General features: G+C 42.8%; 1 protein-coding gene across 1 annotated transcript in view; it reads right to left on the minus strand.

Annotated features, from left to right (window-relative positions):
* The window catches only part of LOC105194480 (RNA polymerase II elongation factor Ell), a 75,603-nt gene that overhangs the window by 48,076 nt on the left and 5,421 nt on the right, over positions 1-22,106 (minus strand). The window contains exon 2 of the mRNA XM_026136620.2: positions 775-822. Coding sequence (XP_025992405.2) covers positions 775-822 — 48 coding nt within the window. The remainder of the gene's footprint in view (positions 1-774; positions 823-22,106) is intronic.

Genomic DNA, 22,106 nt, shown 5'->3' on the forward strand with positions numbered 1-22,106 from the left:
AATGTATCCGTAAAATGTGAAGAAAGTAAATTCCCTCAGCTCGTCCGTCTTTTGATCGAAGCCTAACGTAAAGTAAAATATTTTGCTAAAGTAATTGATTGCCGCCGATCGTTGGTTGGCGTTGTTAAATTAACAGAAAAACGCCGACGTGTGTCGACGAAGCAGCACTCGCACACCTCTCACTCTCACTTTTTTTTTCGCCGAAAGAAAATTTCACCGTTCTTCTCTCCTTCGCTCTACAACTCCTCCCACTCGAACATTGTACAGGATTTTAAGTAACCGGTGGAGATCCGACAGTCCTTTTACCGCGTTTCATTTCGAAATTTCTGGGACGAATGTACAGGTTGATTCACGAAGGCGCGAATGCATACGATTGGCTTTATGTCACTGCGTCTTGCGATCGTGCAAGTCGAAAAGAAATTGTTATATGGATCGCTACAGGCACTAAACAGCGATTCGCGGAAACCCAATGGCTTACATGGTTAACTGTAACGTAGCGAATAATTTTGGCAAACGTTCTAAGAGAGCAGAGAAACACCGTTTTTCCACGAGCCAAGAGGTGGAACCTCGTTTTCTTTCCTTTCGATGGAAAATTTAAAATCTCGATATTTGTTTGCGATCCACGAACGCTCTATCTCTAATCTGCTCCTATCTTTTCACGTGATCGACCGATAACACCGTCGGATTCAGTGTCGCAATTCTCACGCAGGTTTCGCGCATGATTACGCATAACTGTCGTTAAAGAGGAAAGAAAAATTGCTTTTTTTCACTCACCCCTTCATTTCCTAGGAACTGTATATTAGGTTTCTCGTTGATATTATTCTGAAACAGATAAAAATCAAGGTTAGTTATTTTCTTCGTAAAGATGGATTGATCAAATAGTAAATGGCTACGTAACAAAGAGTTAAAGGATTAACGAGTCGCAAAGTGCCGCCATTAAATTGCTTTTCTCTAATCTTTTATACTGACGGCTGTAAGCGATTGCTCTTAAAATTGTAAAAAATTGTGCCACCTGAAAGAAATGTTTGATAAAATCAACTAATGTTTGATTGAACAGTGATCACAAATGAGTTATAATTACTACAATTTGTAGCCTTAAGCAAATAATTAATTTTCATACAACAAATTCATACAAAAAGTTTTGTCAAATGTAACCAAGTTTCTTTTTGGTACCAGTAACTACAAAATTCAATTGACCCAATCACTATTCGATCAAACGCCAGTTGATCTTACCAAACGATTTCTCTCAGTGTGACGATGCGCAACAGGATATCAAACTGCGTCAACGCCAGTAATTTTTTGGAGGTTGACAAGCCACACGAAAGGAGGATTGAGAAATGAAATCGCATCATGTAGAATTCTAGTCGCGGACGCTTATCGCGCGGAGCGTTACAACAGTCGATGCGAACGTGGGATCGATTAGCGTAATTACTCGGCCGTCGTTACCTATCGCGCTCGTCCAACTTGGTCGTACGAACAACGAGCGACTGGTAATTGGCGAAGCGCGAGCGCGTGCGATTGTGCCCGCATAAAGGTGAGCGTGGAACGCGTGTTTTGCGACCGCGTGAAATTGCGGCGCATGATCTCGTAACCGCGCGCTGCGAGTTGCGTTATATCGCGCAAACGGGTGGACGGTGACTCTTTTACGCATATGCGCCTCTTGTCTCTTGGCGATAGATTTGGAAAGGGAGAGCAGTAGATCGGCCAAAGGAAGAGCTTCGTTCTAAACGTGATAAAGTGATCGCTTCTCCTCGCGGGGCCATCATTGTTTATGGCCGGAGACGCAGGAGGAAAGGCAGAAGAATGATAGCTTTCTCGCGTTTATTACGGATCGATTCGAGATAATTTGGACGAGTCGATCCTTCTTTCGCAGGAATGCCAATACGACGATATCTAACGATCCTATCCAACGAGCGGGGAAAGAGGCATTCCGCTTTTACGTATCCCACGTACATACGTCCGTCGATTCTCATTAGACGCGCATTAGACTCGTGTCTATGATTTGCTAATGCTATCGTCCGCGCGGCGTTGATGCGCTTACGATATTTAGTACGTGCGGAGCTTAGGCAGTTTCAACTCGTCGTCGGCTCGAAGCTTGTCAGGGGAGACGTACCTACATGCGCGCGAGCGCGACGGGCACGCGAGAAAATTAATCGCGTCGCGGAAGATCGCGTTTACTCGGGCGCGCTGGGTCGGCCGAGATTGACCTTTGAGTAGCGGCCGGCGAGCTGCGAGAGTGCCGAGCTCGCGCAGGTGAAAAATGATTTCCTTCTTTCCCGCGGCGATCGCGCAAGCAATCTTGCCCTGTAATTTCACATACTTTCATTTCCAATCCTTTGGCGTGTAAAACACTCTAATAACCATGTACAAACTTTCGCCCCCTCCCCACTCGCGATTTTCATCGAAAGAAAAATGGCGAAATCCAAAGTGTCACGTTGATTTGCAAAAAAAAAAAAGAACAAAGAAAGAAAAACTTGTCCAACTTCGTTTAACACGAGTGACCGCGAGCGAGATCTTTCGCGAAATTGCAAAGATTCGTGCATTTGAATTCGTACGAAATGATTTAAATGACGCGAAAGATGGCGTATCTAAAACAAACTTTGCAATTGACGTGTTTAATTCTCCCTTTCTCTCTCTCTCTCTCTCTGTCTTTCTCTCGTGTTCCAGATCGGCCGACGTGCGGAGTGATATGCTTTCACTGATCCGACGATAATTCCTCATCGTCAAGGAACTTCGACCGACGATAATTCGCGGTTACACTTTGGTTGGCTCGCGGAAAAAGCGACGGTGGCATTAGACGGCGGCCGATAAGTCCATTACGGTCACGCGGCGGCGAAAATTTTACGGCCGACACTATGTCACGCTTGCATGACAAACGGAGTGTCGTTGCAGATCACCCACGTATGTGTATGTGAGGCAGGGGGGTACCCACGGCGTAATAAGGCAGGCAATTATATTTCCACGATGTGTTACATAAACGCGACGAAATAATCAAGCGTCGCCTCGCTCGGTCGCTTTCACTCAATAAAGGGATCCATTACAGTTTTAATTATTCTAATAACTGCCGTTATTATTCGAAAGTGCGCTTAGAATCGCCATTGTCACTCTGAACGTTTCCATTCTGCACATCGACGCATATAGAAAGGAGCAGCGGATCTATTAAGAGTGTGCGAACGTTTTCCTTAGCCTCCAAGAAAATATTTGTAGGACAAAAGGATTGTTCGACAGCGGGGGTTCGACAAAGCGACACGAGACAACTCAGCAGGGATCCACTCAAGGATATTCTAGAATTAACAAGAATCGCCAACGTCCGTGCATTGTATAGTGTTTGATAGGACTAAGTATAATATTTCCTTCTGAGAATCCTTCTCCCCCGTGTCGAAGTGAAATTTCATCGTCGCTCATTGCCCCCTGAGTCGATGCGAGTCGTTAGCATCGTTGATCGAAAATGCAATGCGAGAAGCAGAAAATGCAAAGAGACGACGGAGGAAAGATGGTTTGATATCCACGATCAAATTCATTCGTAAGAATGTTTACGAAAATAATTGACGATCGTATTAGGTTTAAGAGATGGCAAAAATTTCGAAACCGTGACACGCAATGTTAACCTATATTATAAAAAAAAAAAATATATATATATATATACACAGTACCGGACAAAATTATATCACCTTTCGATTTTTGAAACATAACTTTTATCGAAGTGTATCAAATGCACTTAAAATTTTATAGTAAACACTTGATGAAAGATATATCTTGTATATAAAGTGTAATAAGATTTGATGACATATACTATAATCTTCAAATTTTTTATTAATTTTTTTTATAGTCGCACTTTTGTGCTTTTTTGTTTTTCGTGTCACAATCATTGATTTTACCAAGACAACATAGTTTTAACAGTTAAATTTAATATTCCACATTATTTATACTTGCTATGACTAAAAATTAATTATGATTAAAATTTTACATATTTTGGAAATTTCAAATGAAAATAATTTTTCACACGTTGCTATTTTCATTTTTTAATAAAGAAGTTATTATTTACGTAAGTTATACTTATCATCAAAATATATTTTGATTTAATAGAGATTCGGACCTTTTAAAATAAGTTATACTCAAAAATAATCAAAAGGTGATATAATTTTGGCCAGTACTGTATAGTAAAAACGTGATCATGTATAGTTTGTACATATTATTGCGATGTACAGAAAATTCAAGGCGTAAATATACACATAAATACACACATTAAATTACGATAATTTTTGAGTAAATTTTCATTATTTTTTTATTAGTATAAAAAAATTGTGCAATGCTTCTTATATACATTTTAACGTTTAAGTACATTTGTATAATCGTTTATTAAAAAAAAATTAGATATAAATATTACAACTAATTGCAGTGCTCTTGGTTTTTCAAAGAAGGGAAATTCACAAGACAAAATTGTTGAATCGTGTACTCAGAGTGTTAAGCATGTTCAGCTTTATCGATCAACGAAAGAATAAAGCCGATTATTTTCTACGTTCCATTGTGACGACGAGACAACGTGTAATATAGTTTGCACACTTACATCACTGTGCAGTGTACAGAAAACTCAAGACGTAAATATAATGAAAATAAAATTAAGAGCGTGTCTAGCTCTATCGATCTAACCAATAGTTTTTTTTCTGCCTTTTTACTTCGGCGACAACAACGAGACGTCTCGTGCGCCACGCAAACGACCTCGGAAAGGTTCTTGCCCGCCATTCCTCCCGAACAAGAGGCTCCTCGTCGGCAGGTCAATAACTCCACGTCCTGAGTACAACCCCTGATTCCCCTCGTCTCGTACGCATCGCGTTCTCATCCCCCTACGACGGCAACGACGCGGCGGCAGCGACCCTTTATCCTGCTCTCTACCAGAATTGGATTTCTGAGCCCATCGCGTTAACAATAGCCCGCCATACATCTTCGTCCTCGGTGTCTGCGAGTTATCCGCGATTAATTATTTGTCTCTCGTTCATTTCGCGCGACGATCGATTCGCTAACTACCGGCAAACGTAACCGAATTTCGATTAATCATAGCTGACAACAACGCGTTTGTGAGAATGTTATCATAATCGCGTAGCACACGCGCTTCTCCCAGAGTACAATCGATTCGCCAAGTCGCCACGTTATCAATTGTTTATCTCTATAATGCTGCAATTCACATGGGTTTCGACGAGGATCTTGATTACTCTTTAACAATAAGTTAATCGAGAATCATCATCAGCATTGACGTTAACAACTTGATTATGAGAAACTGAGCGATATTTCGACACGCGTTGCTCGCTCAAAAGAGAGAGAGAGAGAGAGACGTCTGTCTGACTGACTCTGTTTAGAAACACTTGGCCTCGCACACGCGATCGGGAACGAAGAAACAAGAAATCTGTATTGCGCACTGATATACAATATGTTTACGTGCGTACGCAAGGTTGCACAAGCACACGCGTTTTACATCGCATCCCGATTATTCTGCTGCGTAAAAGACGTTCTTCTGCCTATTCTACGATATTTCGAAGGTACCTGAAAATATCTTTTTATCAAATTTAAAATAGCAAGAGAGATACTTTGCACAATGCGCTTTTTCAAACTAACATTCAAATGAACTCCATTCTCGCCGGTCATATAAATATTGCAGTTTCGTGACAATTATAAATCATTACCAAATAACAAATGCTTGTACTACACCGAAAGAAAAAAATTGTGGTGGTGGCAACTACAAGGGGACAACCACACAAATTTTGTTAATAGAATTGTAATATATAGTTAAATGAACTGCAATATTATAGTTATTGCAACCAAGTTAATGGTTAAGAAAACTAATAAAAAAAATAGTGATAGTATGCTATATAATATAATAATTACAACTATTTATATTAGTTCTCTTAACCATGAACTTAATTGCAATAACTATAATATAGTTCACTCAACTATATATTATAATTCTATTAACGAAATCTGTATGGTTGCCCCCTTATAGTTGCCACCACTACAAATTTTTCTCTCTCAGTGTGATATGCCAAAAACAGAAGCCATATGGCAAAAGAAGAGAAGTATTATGTGCATTTCACGGTACGAATAAACAAACGTAAGCACGTAAATTTATTTGTAACATATGGAAGCGATTGGAGTTATGATAACATTTCGTAATTATTACTGCTCGTATTTATCATCATACGCCGTACGCCTGTTCATCTCTTGCATTGTATTATTATAAATAAAAATTATTTGCAAATTATACATAAAATATGAATAAAATATTTCTTTTCATTTGCATGAATTTGTAACGATCACTGCGTGATCGTTAGAAGCGTCTTATCAAAGTACACACTTGAATTTTCAATATTACATATTTTTATTCCTTCGTCTACTTCGGCAAATAAAGGCGAAAGCGTGTGCTCCACTTTGATTTCTGATCCAATTTTTGGAGACAGATAACCGCGCGCGATTCCACGAGTGCGGGCGCGCTGGGGCGCGATGTTTTGCAATCATTTTGCAATCGCGATGCAGGAAAATAGGAACGCATTTTCGGTTCGTTAACCCTGAATGCACGTAAGAAACCAGCTGCTGTTACTACTATTGCCGCCACCGCTCTATGCGCCAACCGACACGCGTCACGGTGGTTCTAATTCGCGCGGCGGCTGGTATAACAACATACGGCAGCGATCGCGGCAAAAAAAAACTATCCAATTAAGTAATTAAACGCACAACTATATGCGCCGCGACGGTGCTTACGTATAAGCCATTATTCGGAGCCGCGGCGCGAACTTTGATTAACCCGTTGAACTATTTATTGTCAGATCGATGTGGCACACCTGGGATCTGTTCGGATACAAACGTCAATCACGAGCGTTGAATACTGCAATTACATCGCGGCTAATTCCGCCGAACGTCCGTATAGGCCGGCACCGATAAAAGAATGAGTAAAATATCGGCCCGTGGGACGGCGTGTATCTTATACATGCATTTTTAATCTCGCGGCAGTCGGACGTTTCGGGGAAGGCTATAGTTGATGCCTATGCAGGTAAGTAGAACCAAGAGAAGTAGCGCGCGATCAGCGGAATGCGGCAGATCGCCTTGCCGTCGTAACTAGACGTTCGCTTTCGGCGTTTAACGACGTTTTACGCGCGGGAACGCGAGCGTCCGGCTCTCGATGCGCTCGTCGGCGCGGAAAAGGAAGGCGGTACCCCCCAAAAATCGTTCGCCGGTCTCGGGCTCTCAATTAATCGCTCGGCCGTAGGCATAATCGGCGTGCGACCAGGCACGGTTGCCGGTTCGCAACAGGTAGGCACAGGCACACACCGTGCGCTTTATCCGCTCCGCCACGACGAGAAATTCGCCAACACCGCCAACTGGTTCACTTTCTCTCGGGCGGCGAACTCGGGCAGGCCTCTGTGTTCATTCTGCCTCTCCTCCGTACACGTATGTGCACGGTTGCTGTGCACGCGGGCGACACGTGCACGCGTGTAACATACGTGCGCGCGCGCGCACCGATCGACTTTGAAATCGCGACTTCACAGACACCGAGATCGTGGCGAGCCGATCGTAAGATCCGGGTATTCTAGCTCTTGGATGCTAGACCTTAACCCCCGGCATCAACGATTTCCGGCATCGGCGATGCTCTACGAAATGTCCGATTGCGTCTGTGACGCTTTCATCGAGCTTTTAAAAATGGCATCGTATCTCGAAGGTTTAAAAAAAGATTACTCCGTTTCTTGTTTCTTGTCAAAAATACTTTGTCAAGGATAAAAATATTTTTTTAAAATATCGCAATCGCGTAAACGAATCGCTTACCGATTAACTAGATCGACGGATAATAATTTAATCTGCGCGCGTTGCGTCATCGCGCAATCATTACGCGTTCGTTCCTATCCGGATTTATTTGAGAGGCAGCAGCGTTCGCTAGATCGAGGGGTTCCCTCGATCGAGACACTCGCTCGACCGTAATTATCACGAATCTACGAATAAATTCTCGCGTTAACGCGGGAGCGTTACACGGGATTTCGAGCAGCGGTGGTTAGCGCGGAGCGGCGGCGAACCGGATTTTAAAGATCCGGGCGCAAGACAACGATCGGCGTAATCAGAGCGATTAGGTGTGGCCGCGATAAGCGCGTGCAGTACTGCCCGTTCGTTCGTCGCCCGTTTGAACGTGCACCGTACATTGTTTCTAGGCCCCCGCCGCCGCCGACGGACGGCCTGTCGTCACTTTCGAACGGTATGCCTTTCGAAATGCATTCGCACAAGCTGCTTGCTACTTTCTCGTAGCTTCTATTCCCGATCTGTTCGCATCATCGATATCCGCCGTTATTTTCCCCTCGCGTCTGTCGGACCGCAGAAGGAAAAAAAAAAATTACACGCGTTTTACGGTGGCACCCGTCAAACATTACCGTCGAACGTTATATACGGAGCGGAGAGGTAACTTTCACGTTAATCACTTTTCAGAAACTTGCCGTATAAGATGTAATGAAATATAATTAGGATTAAGAGATGCGAGAGAATTCTAGCAACTCGCTACTCAAATTTAATTATTATAGTCGAAGATTAAGAAAATTATGGTTGCTGGTAGAGTCATATAACGCAGCGACATTGCGCGAGCGAGCGAGCGAAGATACCGGAAGCCTCAGCACACATAGCGCTCAGTTACGCAAACGACACGAAGCAAAATGGTAAGCACGTGAAGGCTATCGGTCATAATTACGGGGTGTTAGAGGAACGGTCTTGCGTCAGTACCATCCTCAATAAATCATGCGTTACGCCGGGAATTAATATTTTCACGACACAGCGCCGTAGTCGAAACGTCGCGCGTCGTCGCGTCGTCGCGTCGTTGGCTCGCGACGACCTCGCACAATGCTCAGCCATAGGCGAAATCAGGACTATACGCACGTTCGTAAATGTCAAACAGCTTTTGCGTACCACCTTTAGGTAAAGAAGAAATTGAATTCTCCCCTGCTTGGTTAATCGTTATCGATCTATTGCCGCGGCGAGAATGAATGAGTCCCAGTTGAGAGTTGGCGAAAGAACCGCCAACCACAAGCTCGTTTTAACTCGTTTTGAGCGCAAAAATTGCAACATCTTGCGAGAAACGTCTGTATGTACCATTCGCGTCGCGAAAAAAATCGTACAGACACGGAAAGCACGGTTTTGCTAAAGTATCTAAAAATTTAGCTAGATACAGATCTGCTGAAAATGAATTTTGTTAAGCCGTCAAAATAATTATGTTGGATTCTTAAACTGAATTGATAGTGTCAAAATTTTTCGCAGCATTGCTCATTATGCTTAAACATCTGTCATAATTATCTTAATAGTTTAATAAAATTATTTTCAGATCTGTATCTAGCTAAATATTTAAATATATCAGAAAAATTATTCTTTCCGTGTAGTATTCAAAGTTATTATTAATGTCTCATTTAGTAAAAAGGAAAAGAGGCGTTTTTTCCGCAATTTTTTTATTTTTATTCTTGAGCATGCACTTTATAGTTATTTCTCATCGTCAACTACAATGAACTCTCCCGTTTGTCGTTCCATATAAATAAATTTGCTAAAAATGGAAAAAGTGTGTAAGAGAAACAGGCATCGATTTTGAAAATCGACGACGACGCAACTCCGCGACAGAATTTAACGAAACTTGTTTTTTTTTTGCTTTCTCGATCGATCACAATATCGAAACCAAATATATTACTTATAAATTCTTTCTTCAATTTATGTATTTAAATTCTCAATATTAAGTACATCTTGAGAACTTATTATTAAATTTTTATATTAGCCTATATATCAAGATGAAAATTTGAATTGTATAAAACAAATTAAATTTTCATCTTGATATAGGCTAATAAGATTTAATAAGATCTCAAGACGTATTTAAAATTGGGAATTTAAATACTTGTTAAAGTGAAGAAAAATTAAGTTTTTAATTAGATTAATTATATTAAAATTTTTTAAATAGGATGCCGACAGAGGCACAAATAGTGATTTCAAGACCCCTTACAGAAAGGTACACGCGAGTCTTATTGAATTTTCTTTCCATTCTAAATGGTCGCAAAACGTGGGCGAAGTTGGAGGTAAAATTAATTTATCGCCCGTACGTGATGCGATGCGATAAATAAAAATCGTGTAAGTCGCGTACTTTTACGTGATCGTTTCCTCGCGAAATATTTCCGAGGCGCGCACAATGCGACGTAATTCGCTGCAGTTAATAACGGCGAATCCCGTTGTACGGTCGGCAAACAGGCGGATTTAAATTACCAGTCGCGCGGCCACGACAATCAAATTATCAACAAGACCAAACTCAGTTAGCCCGAGATACAATAGACCCCTCCTAGCCGCCGCGCTCGGGACGACGCCCCATTTTATTCATTTTTTTCTTCCGCAGCCAGCGAAAAAGCGTCTCGCGGAGCGGAGAATGGAGCGGAGGACAAAGGCGCGTGGGTGGGAGGGACGCGTGCGGGTTCCCGGAGGAAAAACGAGAGGAGCAATACGAAAAGACCGGACAAGCGGGAACCATTATTCGTGCGTTACCTTCTTAAAGGCAGATGGACGACGGGGGAAAGGGAGAGCGGGATGGGGTGGGAAAACCGGGTGCTACAACAACATGCAGAACCGACCGCGGCGTCTCTCGTTTTTCCGAGTCGAGAATTCCGAATCGTTTTCGCCGGGGAGTTCTTGTCGACTCCGTTAAAAATCGTAAACCAGACGCAGGGGCCTTCGCGAGCACCATCGCCGTCACCGTCACCACCACCACCACCACACTGTCAACGACGTCTACCTGCGCATTTGCGTACTCGTGTTTGTGCCACGCCGAGTACCACCTGCCCTATAGGGGCGTGTATTATGCCGCATTGAAGCCGGGCGATTCACATGGGGTGCCCCGTCGCACTCGGAATCTCTTTACAAACGTCACACGCAGAGGGTTCCTCAACCTCGGGTTCTATCTTCGTGCAACGAGACGCGTTTTCGAGACTACCGGAAACTTGATGTGAGAACATTTCTTCTTTTTTTTTTTTTGTAATCAAAACAGATGTCACTCGGCTGAAGAGGCTGCCATGAAAATCTAATCGAGAATAAAACAACAAGGTGTCGATCGCGTGATTGCGGTCAGACGGACGGCATTATTGGCCAGAGTAATTCAATATTTACAAGTTTCGGGATCAAATAAGTCTGCCCACGGTTTATGGCGTAGATAACCGCAGGACGTTCAATAGAATCAGGAAACGCCGCGCGTCCGCGATAATTGCTTATTCTCGAATGTTTATTTTGAGAGAAGGATAGAGGGGTGGGGGAGGAAGGGAGAGAACACGTTTAAATGGTAGCCGAGTAATGATGCGTAGAATATAAAACGATAATGTGATTAAGCTCGACGCGTCCTGGATGTGTCGTCGTTTGTGGAACGTGAGCGAGCATGCCGGACACCGCCTCGCGGAGTTGCGGTTTGTTTTTCGTCGTTTATCATATTTTGATGCACCGCAACGGTTATCCGGTGCCTCCGCGATATTCCCGCTGGAGAATTCGCGCGTCGCGATTATTTCATTCGTCTCGAACATCGACGGCCTAATTAAATTCACCGCCGGCTCACCGCGCGAAACTAGTTTCGCTTCGAAACGAAATAATTTCTTTTATTCCGCATGCAAACGCGCGGTGTGTCCCGCGTGCCCCCGATTTTACTGAACTTTCCAGACTGTCGAGAGTCGTCTCGTAGAACCACTTTTATGCGAATAAGGGGATCCATAATGTTAATTCATGAAGATTAAAATTAAATGTTGAAACCCTGATTTAAATGCCGATGCGCGTTTATACTTTTTCTTTCTCCAATTATCATAATACTGTTTTGATATAGTAAAACTTAACAACCGAGATTTTTAATAAAGACGATACGGGCGATAAAAGGAGGGGGAGGGGGAAGGCAGGCGTTTATTTCAATTAGAAGAAACTCTCGACGACGGTTTCGGAGACTCGCGACAGTTTCTCGACAGATCGGCGAGAAACAATCGCGGAGACGAGTCACTCGTGATAGGAAACGAACAACGTTGTCAAGTGGCTCGAGGACTTGGAATGGAATCACGACGTGCGCGGTTGCGGTCCGGAAGCTACGTCGATATTGACGGAGGTAGAGTTGGATGTAGGAAAGAAGCTCTCCTCTCTCGCGCGTATAGTACAGCCGCCGCCGCTATTCAGCGCGATTCATACATGCAAATTGTGTTTACACACCGCTGGGAGAGAGACGACGAGGGCGGGAAACGAAAACGGGAAAATACGCGGCGCCGCGACGGATGCACGCTATCCCTTCCAGCGTCGCGTCGCGTCGTTGGGTAACCGTGCGCGACTGAGTGAATGGGAACGGTATCTTCTTACAAAGCCAAATCGCGCCGCGGGGTAAAAGTTAGAGCATGCCGCACGACGTGGCGGTTAAATCTTGTGAGAGAACAAGTGGATAGCGCGATCACGAGAGCTGTCTTTGTGAGACGACGGCGCTAAGAGACAATGAGAGCTCCGTATGTGAGCAAAGGGTTCCGAGAGAACATGCTCTTGAGAGAAAGGCGGTAACATCGATATCCGCTTTGCGCGAAACAAAATCTCAATATTCTATTGGGATCTTAATTATGGCCGTTTCAATGAGGATATATGAGTGTGAAGTATGTCAATCGATCAGCATCAATCAATCAATTAATATTAAAAAAAATAAAATAACAGCCCTAAAATAATATAAATAATATCTTGATTTCATAATATAAAACAGCTCTTTCCTAAATGACTTAATTGCATGCCTAAAAGGCTGCAAGATACCAATTAGCTTAACTTTATTAGGACCCTTATGTAATTGAACATAACCTAAAATCTTTCGTTCCAATAATGTTAAAAAAGCCATCCCAACTAACACCACTACTAATATTAATACAATTCTCACTAAATTTAAAATCAAATATATATAATTTCTAATTATTACTTATATATCTTTCCTAATCTTATATTTAATCTTAAATTCTAAATTTAATGCACTATTCTGCCAAAGTAATTTTTAAATTTTCTTTTTATTTATACATAAATCTTTTATACATAAATTTCCATTAAAATTTAATTTTTAAATACAGCCCTTTCGTATATTCAAATATCTTCACATTTATTATAGATAGATACCAATCTAGCTCACGCCGATTTAAACTCAAATCATGTAAGGTTTTAACATGGACGTGGAATATCCCTTATTGAGGGGGTCATAGTTAAAATCCCAATATGTTCCGTGCGAGTAATCTTTCGCAACGAGGAATCGAGAATTAAAATATTGAAATTTTGAGTGTTAAAATTCGCATTAAACATGTGGATATGATAATGAAAGATAATAAACGTGTGATAAACGAGTTGTATTATGAATAAAATATAATTCTTCTGCATTCAATTATAAAACATTTATGCGTTTAATTAGCGTAGAGGAAAAATGTTTTTGATCGTTCGCTTACGATACTTCCAAGGGAAAATGAGTGTGCTCGGTTTCCGCGTGAATCGAGTTCGGCCAAGATTAAAGCCAAGATTTACGCTTAGTGTCGCATTGTGTCGATCGGCGACGCGAATTGTACCGAAACCGAGTGCTCGCGCCAGAAACTCGTAGGCGAATAGAAATGTCACCTCGCAACCGGCACCTTATAATTCGTCACGCCACAGCGGCGTTTCACAATCGCGCACGACTACGGCGCCGGGTACGTAACACCAACGCGATTATTTAGACACGTGTCGCGCACCGATCTGGTGTGCGTGCGTGCGTGTGTACGCGCGTGAACGCACGGGCGATCGCGATCGGCGTCTCGAGAAAACAGAGTGAAAGGAGTAAATTATTAGATGGAGAGGCATCGAGAAACGACGCAATTTTTTTTTAATGAAGACGCGCAGTCCTGAAATTCGCTAAATCAGTCCATCGGCTCGGCACGAGAGAGAAGGGACAAAAGATTCGTTCTTTTTTCCACGCCTTGGAACTGAACTTCTTGCATGGTTCGTCTTTTCATTTTTTTTTCTCACATTGAAGAGAGATAAAAAGAGATGTGAAAAAGAGCAAACCTAATCTCACGTTTAACTCTCGTAATAGAGGTCGGCTAAGAGTTTCCAACATATTCGTCTTTTCATACGAAAATGGAAAAAAAAACAGATGATTCCAAGATATATTGAAGCAATGGAACCTTGCGACATCGGTAGCGGGATTCTGTAACTCCTTTATCAACAGCATCGGAATAATTATGCTGTTGTTGCACAGATACTGTAAAAAGATGTGCAACGATAACGATGCAACGATAAAGATGCGCAACGATAACGATGCAACGATACCAACATTGTCGTTAAGAGTTCACGGACTCCCGCTACAGATGCCACGATTTCACGGAATCTGGGAGACCTTTGAAAGGAAAGTTTGAGAGAAGATTGTCGATGTTCCGAGAGATTCGACAACGCGATTGTTCATGGGATTATCGTTCGCAATCTCGTACACGGTGACTAACTTGCCGCGCGAATCAGCTGATCGAATACGTTTGAACGAGCAAGGGTTCGACAACTTCCCTTCCCCTTTTTCACACACGTACGATTTACGTGGCGCGAATTGACGAAAGGTGCGAGGTGAAATTGTGGAATCTTGTCGAGAGTTAAATTTGTTGCCCCGCAAACATCCGAGATCCCCGCGAGCGCATTATTAACCTTAGCATCCTACGTATGCGGCCGAGAAGATGCAGATAGGATCTCGCGCGGCCGCACGCGTCGCCGCATTCATCATTGTCGCTGTCGTCCACCGCCACGAATTCATTAACATTACGACAATCGTCTAAACTGCGCATTCTGCAAGGCACGCAATGCCGCGGGCTTGAGGCCGCCGAGCCATTTCGTGCCATCGGAGATACCGGAGGAATCGGGGTCAGCAGGTTAGGATCGGATAATTTCGACGAAATTGTACGAATGCCTCGTTATTGAGAGGTCAAGTGGTCGTTATTTTGTGTTAGAAAGGTGCTTGCAAATATTCTATTTGTCAGGCGATTATTTGAAAAAGTCTCTCAAAATCGGATTAGCCGATAGAAAAAGCCAAATTCACCTTGGTACACGTACATTGTTTACAAAAATAAGGTAATTTAGGAATTTAGCAAGGATCAAGGTTGCATATGAGAGATTGATGTAAAAACCTTTTGTGGTTGCGAGTTTTAATTAATTTTTTTTTTATAACCAACTGTCATTCGACCAACGAGCCACATATTGCAAAAGACGAATACTCGTTTCGAGCGTTTACAACAGTATTTATATACCGAGATAAAATCGCAATTGCGTCCGCCAAATACATTACAATCGGCCGAGACTTAATTTGATGGCGCTACCAAGGATGAAATTAATTTGGCGAATGCAAGACCGGCGATTGTTCCGCGGCACGTTTCCGAACGGCAACGGGCACGCGGGAAAAAGAAATCTGTAGCACCTCTGTCATGAATAGTTTGAAAAACGGACAACGCGGCGAGCGTAAGAATTCTTGTGATTCTACAAAAAATGGCTCGCATCCTTGATGCGGTGAACTCGATTGTACTTGAGAGTCGACGATGGAATTCGATATGCAATCGAATGACAATAGATCCCCGTAGCATTTCCGTGCACTGGGAATAACATGATACAAACTCAAGTGATCCTTACGTTCAACAAAGTTACTGTGAGTTTTGATTCAAGTTTATAGAAAAAAAATAGCAACTTGTATAAGTGCATCAAGTATCGATGAATAAAGAGGTTTCGAACGTTATAATAACCTTCGACTGAAGGAAATAAAAATTGTAAATGTGAGAAATAGTAGAAAGTAAAGATAAATGTAAAAAGAAGGGAAACGATAAGAAAATGTAAACGCGACGTAGGGTATAGGTAAGGAGGGCGTAGAGCATAAAAACAGACTAGGGTGTGGATGAATGAGTGGTTAAGGAAATTATTGTAAACCAAGTCCCCTACTCGGCAATGTAAGCATGAAGAGAAATAAATTATATATAATTACCTTCGACGCAAAATATTTTTGTTCCGAAGGTAAATATTTTATGGGATATTCTACAAACATCGACACAATACCCATTTCCTTGGAAAAATTCGAGACTAATCTAATTATTAAAAAAAAAGACGGAGAAAGTTCAGAAATCGTCCGAAATATGATGAGACTGTGAATGTATATTTTTTTTCCTTACACTAACGCAATCTTGATATTCCACAGTTAAGTGTAAGTTAATTTATATGTAGAAATAACGTATAACTATTTGTTGAATAAATCGAGAGATTTTCTACGATTTATTTATCAAATTCTGTAGGCATGCCTGTAACACTAGTTATATATTTATTTTCTCCCTGCGTTCCTCGCATTATCGTACGTTATCAGCAAGATAATATCGTATAAAAACAAGGTAACGTGATATCAGAAAAGATTCAATAATAGTAAAGTAAATATTAAAATTATTTTATCAAATCTCAATGGCATTTAAAAATCTCATTAAAGTGATTAATCTTAACCTTTTCAAAATGGCATTAGATTGATAGATCACAAAGAATTTGATAGTCGACAACAGTATCAACAACGTACTGACCGATATGCACAATAGAAAGTTGTGCGCAATATAAAATTGTATATTTTATATATCCTTTTAAGTATCAGATGTACAGAAGAAATTAAATTTAACTGATGACTTGGCTAAGAAAAATGTATTGAGAATTGAGATAATGGACATTTAAAGTCTTGATAATTTTAACATGAGATTTTGAAAAATAGCAATGGAATATGAGAGGATATCTACAGTTTGAAGACTCGATACGGGATTCTCATCGCATTACAGACGTAATTTCGCCTTCTCAAATGCAAATTGTGATAAGGCTACGCGCAAAAGTGGCGAGTATGAAATTGCGGTGAATCCGGCAATGAACTTTTCTCTCGACGTTGACCACGTGCGTAACGAGCAAATCATCCTGAAGAAATTTCTCAGAGCGAGCGTTCGACCTGTTTTTAATGAAAGCCGGAAGCGCGTATCAATAGCAGCTGTGTTATGTTCCGCGTCAGATCACGCGCTAGGTGTACCCGCCTGCCGGGATACTTTCATAATTAATTTCTACGATTCTCCGTCGCTGCTGTATTGGCATTTGTATTTAAGCGAATTTAGGCGACGATGTACGACGAAGACGCGCGTAAAATAGAAAATTGTAAATTTGACAGGCAACGTTTCCGAAACGATCGCATCTTGTTTAGAAATGCATTTACATAAGTGCCTAACAAGCCGAGTTTTCTTTGTCCCGGAAAGCATTTCCGTGAGAGAGATATTTTGTGCTCGTAACCACGTTGTGCGTAACTACGCTGCTTTACGTTGTCTTTCATTGCGGCTCGTTGAAACATTTCAAAATGTATCCCTTTGGAAGAACATTTTAATTGCGAGCACATAGGGGGACGGAAAGGGAGGGAGAGAGAGAGAGAGAGAGAGAGAGAGACAACGTGAATTACCTCGATGAAACGAGCCGCGAGATGAAGAGGTGAGAATTTTTCAACGCGCGCGCGTACGCTCTGTAACGGGGTAAGCCCCATGGTATTATGGTAAAACTCGTCAGGAAATCCCCGTCAACGATTAGCCGAGAGTCCCCTTTTGAAACCCGCGCTATCCGCGCAATCTGCCGCTTTGTGCCGACAAAATATAAAAACTTTCGCGACAAGCGAGTGCTGTGCCAGTTAGGGCGGATGCGTAATTATCGGTAATTAGAAGAGTGTATAATCGAACAGCGATAATACTTTTACACTGCCGCACTTTTGTTCAATATTCAACAGCTTCGTTTCTAATAATCTTTTTCTTTCGTATTATTAGCGTTCACGGCGTTGTAAGATGCATATGGAGGGAAAAAAAAAAAAATATGTAGAGAATATAAATGTAAGATAAAATATGTAAGAGAACACGCGCACGGTATGTATTTTATATCGAAGCATTGTGCATATAAAAGTAATGATACATTTATTTATCCGAGCGTTAATCTGCGCGCGAATACCGTTCTTTTTACTGTTTAAATATCAGCACCAGGAAGACTTCCTAATTACATGGCAACATCCGGTACTACGCTTGGAGATTTCAATACCCGCGGCGATCACCCGCCGCCGCGCGCCGCGGCCGAATTAAATCGAAAGGATTTTCTCATTAGATAACTCGCTTGGATACTCGCAATTATCTATCCTGTAAAAACGCGTAAGCAACGGAGCGATTCGGTTTTCAGTCGAAAAAAAAGGGAGTACGTAACATTAATTTCTTGTACAAGAGCAACGGCCTTGAGACGAACTCTTCCAACATCCCCCGACGTCCTTAGAGAGAAAGGACGTTTCTCAAAGGCCTTCCTCGGAGAAAGCCTTTGCCCGCTAGATAGCCGCACGGAACACCGCACACCGACATAGGAATCACATCACTCTCCCTTCACCGATCTTTTTATCGCGATCTCGAGACCTCTCCGTAGAACTCGCGCGGCCGGCAACCAACTCTGGCATTCGCGTTTTCTACCGTACGATATTAACCTTTTCCAATCCGCTCTATCCGATCCGACACACCGATCTCCATCTCGGCGGCGGCGGCGGCGGCGGCGGCTACACTCGCGCCTGCATATAAAATCACCCGAGACGGGATTTTACGATCGCGTAGATTCGTCGAGATGCCATCCTCTCGTCGATCCGTCTAAATGAGACCGAATAATAAAGCGACCGAGGGTGATGAGAAAGACCGAGCGCGATCCTGCACACGTCTGCAAAATTCGTAATATCAATTTCGTAATAGACGCGAGTGTTAGATAATAATCTATCTTCGCTGATAGCGCGCGAGGCAAGCTCAAAGGAGATTCTTGGGCGTAAATCTTTTTACGTACACGCTCGCGCAGAGGCAGTGGGTCGATGGGGTTTCAATTGCATTACTTTCTCATCAATCCACAACAGATGACCAGACGCTTGCTTGTACAGGAGATGAAGTAATGAAGAGAGGTAGAGAGAGGAAAAAGAAGATGAAAGAAAGCTACACGCCAAAGATTTATTCCACCTAAAGAAAAATGTCTTTATCTCTAAAATGCCATATAAAAAAAAAAAAGAAAGAAATCAATAAAATAAGCTACCTCGACATATATTCTTACGTCGCGTTTACAAAAAGTAACGGCGCGCGTTACAAGTTGTAATGTTCCCTTTGCGAGCATTCCTCTTCGAGTAAATAATAATTTCCAACATCCGCGGAATTCGAAAAAGAGGAGACACTTCCCGTGTCTCTTTTCTTCAAACGCATCCTGGAATCTCTCCGCGCGAACCAGTATCTCGTCTTGGCGGCGAAGTCGCGTAATTTGCGCAGCGGACTTCTGGGTTTCGCTCGAAATATATTGCGGCGAGATTATACGTGTCTTTACAAAGCATACGTATATAGGATGCACTTAATGATGAAAGGGACAGACGAATGATGCGAGGGTGGAACGTTGTACAGGGGCAGCACGATCGGTCGCTTTTATGTGTCATATCCGCAGATCGTCGAGAGCCGCGGAGCGTGCACCCGAGCGTGCACGGTAATTATTGGTCTGGAATCGCTGCGCCGCGCCGCTTTCGTCTATTGCGTCGTGTGTAAACGCGACGAAAAGGAAAAGCGGAAGAGGCGGTGTTTCCACGACGACGACGACGACGACGACGACGAGGCGGTGGACGCTTGGAAGAAGTCGAAAAGTCGGATATAATAGACAGGATAACGAGTGGATTACGAGACGGAGGTATAGTCCTGTCACGAGCGTAAGTTTATCCCGGACTCTTTAGCCCCGTGAATCATGCATGCGAGGAAACTTGGACTTGACGCGAACAAGTGCTTCTTCTTCTTCTTCTTCCGAAGAGAACAATTATCGCGCTGTAATCATCGTCGTGGGAATTTCCGAACTGCAATCGAGCCTATGGCGATTTAATCGCAATAGGAAACATGACGATGCAAAATAAATGCGATTTCTATTTGTTTCCACGTAATTCGTATTATTATTCAACGTAACGTAGCTTTACGCTTTACACCGGTTATACCGAAGCAAATATCTCGAAATTAGAAATGCATAACAGGCGACGAGTCGTAACTGAAAGCTAATTCCACTTCCAGGATCGGCATTTAGGAGTAAAATGATCATCAATTCCGTTCGAGTCCTGTCCATTAGTCATTCCGTTGAAAGGGAATAAAGGATAACCTTCGCCTTTGTATTTACGAGAAATTTTACGTGCACAAAAGATCGAAACGAACGTTAAGATTTTCTTTGGGAGTAAAGTTCACTGCAAACTACATCCTTAAGCCTGTAAGAGCCATTGTCGTAACGGTTGCATCTTTTTACGATGCTTTTACACAGTTTTATCGTTTCGAAGCCTCGGACTGACACAATGCTACGACGGTTTACGCGTAAACCTAGTGCCGTAATGTTGCCGGGATAATTCCGCGTTGCCATGACTCCCGGCGAAGTCTATACTCGATACATGAATTCGTAATGGTTCTCCGGGAACTCTACAAATCAATTCACGCTCGTCGTACCGGCGGTTTTATGACGGCGGGCTGATCATCGATCGTTGCGCCGGATCATTCGCATCATCCAACAACGAATCGCTTCAAGTCGCACGAATTTCACGAATTTCACGAATTTCGCTCTCGTGACGGCGAAACACGCTCGTCGATTTCACTGTTTCTCATCGAAATTCGTCTCTCGCCAGTGAAAAGAAATACCCCATGTACAGTCGTGAGCTAAAAGGTTGCAACACATTTTCTTCGATGGTTTTTGGAATGTAGACTTGCTCATTGATCGGCGAACGTAATTGGTTGGATCCACAGGTGAGAACCAATTATATTCGCCGTTCGATGAGCAAGTCTACCAAACCATCCAAAAACCATCGAAGAAAACGTGTTGGAACCTTTTAGCTCACGACTGTACCCTCTGGACCGTGCTCGATCGTCCGTCGTTTCAGGTCGAAAGCGCAGCCGCGCTGTTGACCGGGAACCGGGTTTCCGGGAGGTGTATATCCATTCGACGACCAGCTAATAACGTTAGTTCCCGCGCCGAGATCGCGAAACCGTTAGAGAATTAGCACGCAGAAACCGCACGCACTTTTTCTCGGAAGGGGGCACTCGCGTATCGCGATCGAGATAAATCTACTAGCCAGAAAAAAAAAGATATCACTGTTTTTATTTTATTTATTATCTAATACGATCGCGGCGGCGCGCATCATCGGTATCGCCGCCGGGAAGAATAATTTCGCTTGCGTAAGATCGCGAGCAAATATTCTTTTCTCCTCGCTTAATTAATTCCCACTCGCGCGCGACCGACGGACGGTGGTAGAGCTCCAATGTTCGTAAAGGTATTCCCTATTGTCATTAAAATATATCGTTAGACGCCGTCAGCGTGCACATGCATTTCCGCTCGGAAAATGCATGTACAATGGCATTTACGTGACGCTATCGCACGATTGTAGTGGCGTTAATCATCGCTGCTAATTGACACGTGAATGAATTACACTCGCGGTTCGCGCATTGAAGCCTTTTCCTCGTCAATTCATTAGACAACCGATGCGCGATACGCAACGGCCTTGAAAAAGAAAAAACTCGATCGCGCCTCACAATCAGTCGAGAACGTCACGGTGTGCACCTTTTCGTCGCACCTTTTGCTGCGACCGGGGCCGATTGTTAGTATCGTAACGCGTACGTATGAGCGAGTTATTGCCGAAAGATAAAACGCGAGCTGTCTATCAATCGTAAAATAATATTGCCACGATAAAATTCGGTTATACAGCAATCGCAGAAGCTCTTTCGCACCGCGTTCAGCAGCTTCCGATTCATGCAAACAAATCGACGAATCAAGAATTAAGTACAGATTAGTTCTGCGTTCTGTGAAAATGAACGTGAACAAGTATTAACAGACAATCGATATCTCTAGTGTATATTGTTTTTACTGTTAAAATAAATTATATCGAGACACAATACAATTAATAATGATGCTGTACACACACACACGCACGCACGCACGCACGCACGCACGCACGCACACACACACACACACGCACGCACGCACGCACGCACGCACGCACGCACGCACGCACGCACGCACGCACGCACGCA

The sequence above is a fragment of the Solenopsis invicta genome, chromosome 14, assembly GCF_016802725.1.
Source record: "Solenopsis invicta isolate M01_SB chromosome 14, UNIL_Sinv_3.0, whole genome shotgun sequence".
NCBI lineage: Eukaryota > Metazoa > Arthropoda > Insecta > Hymenoptera > Formicidae > Solenopsis > Solenopsis invicta.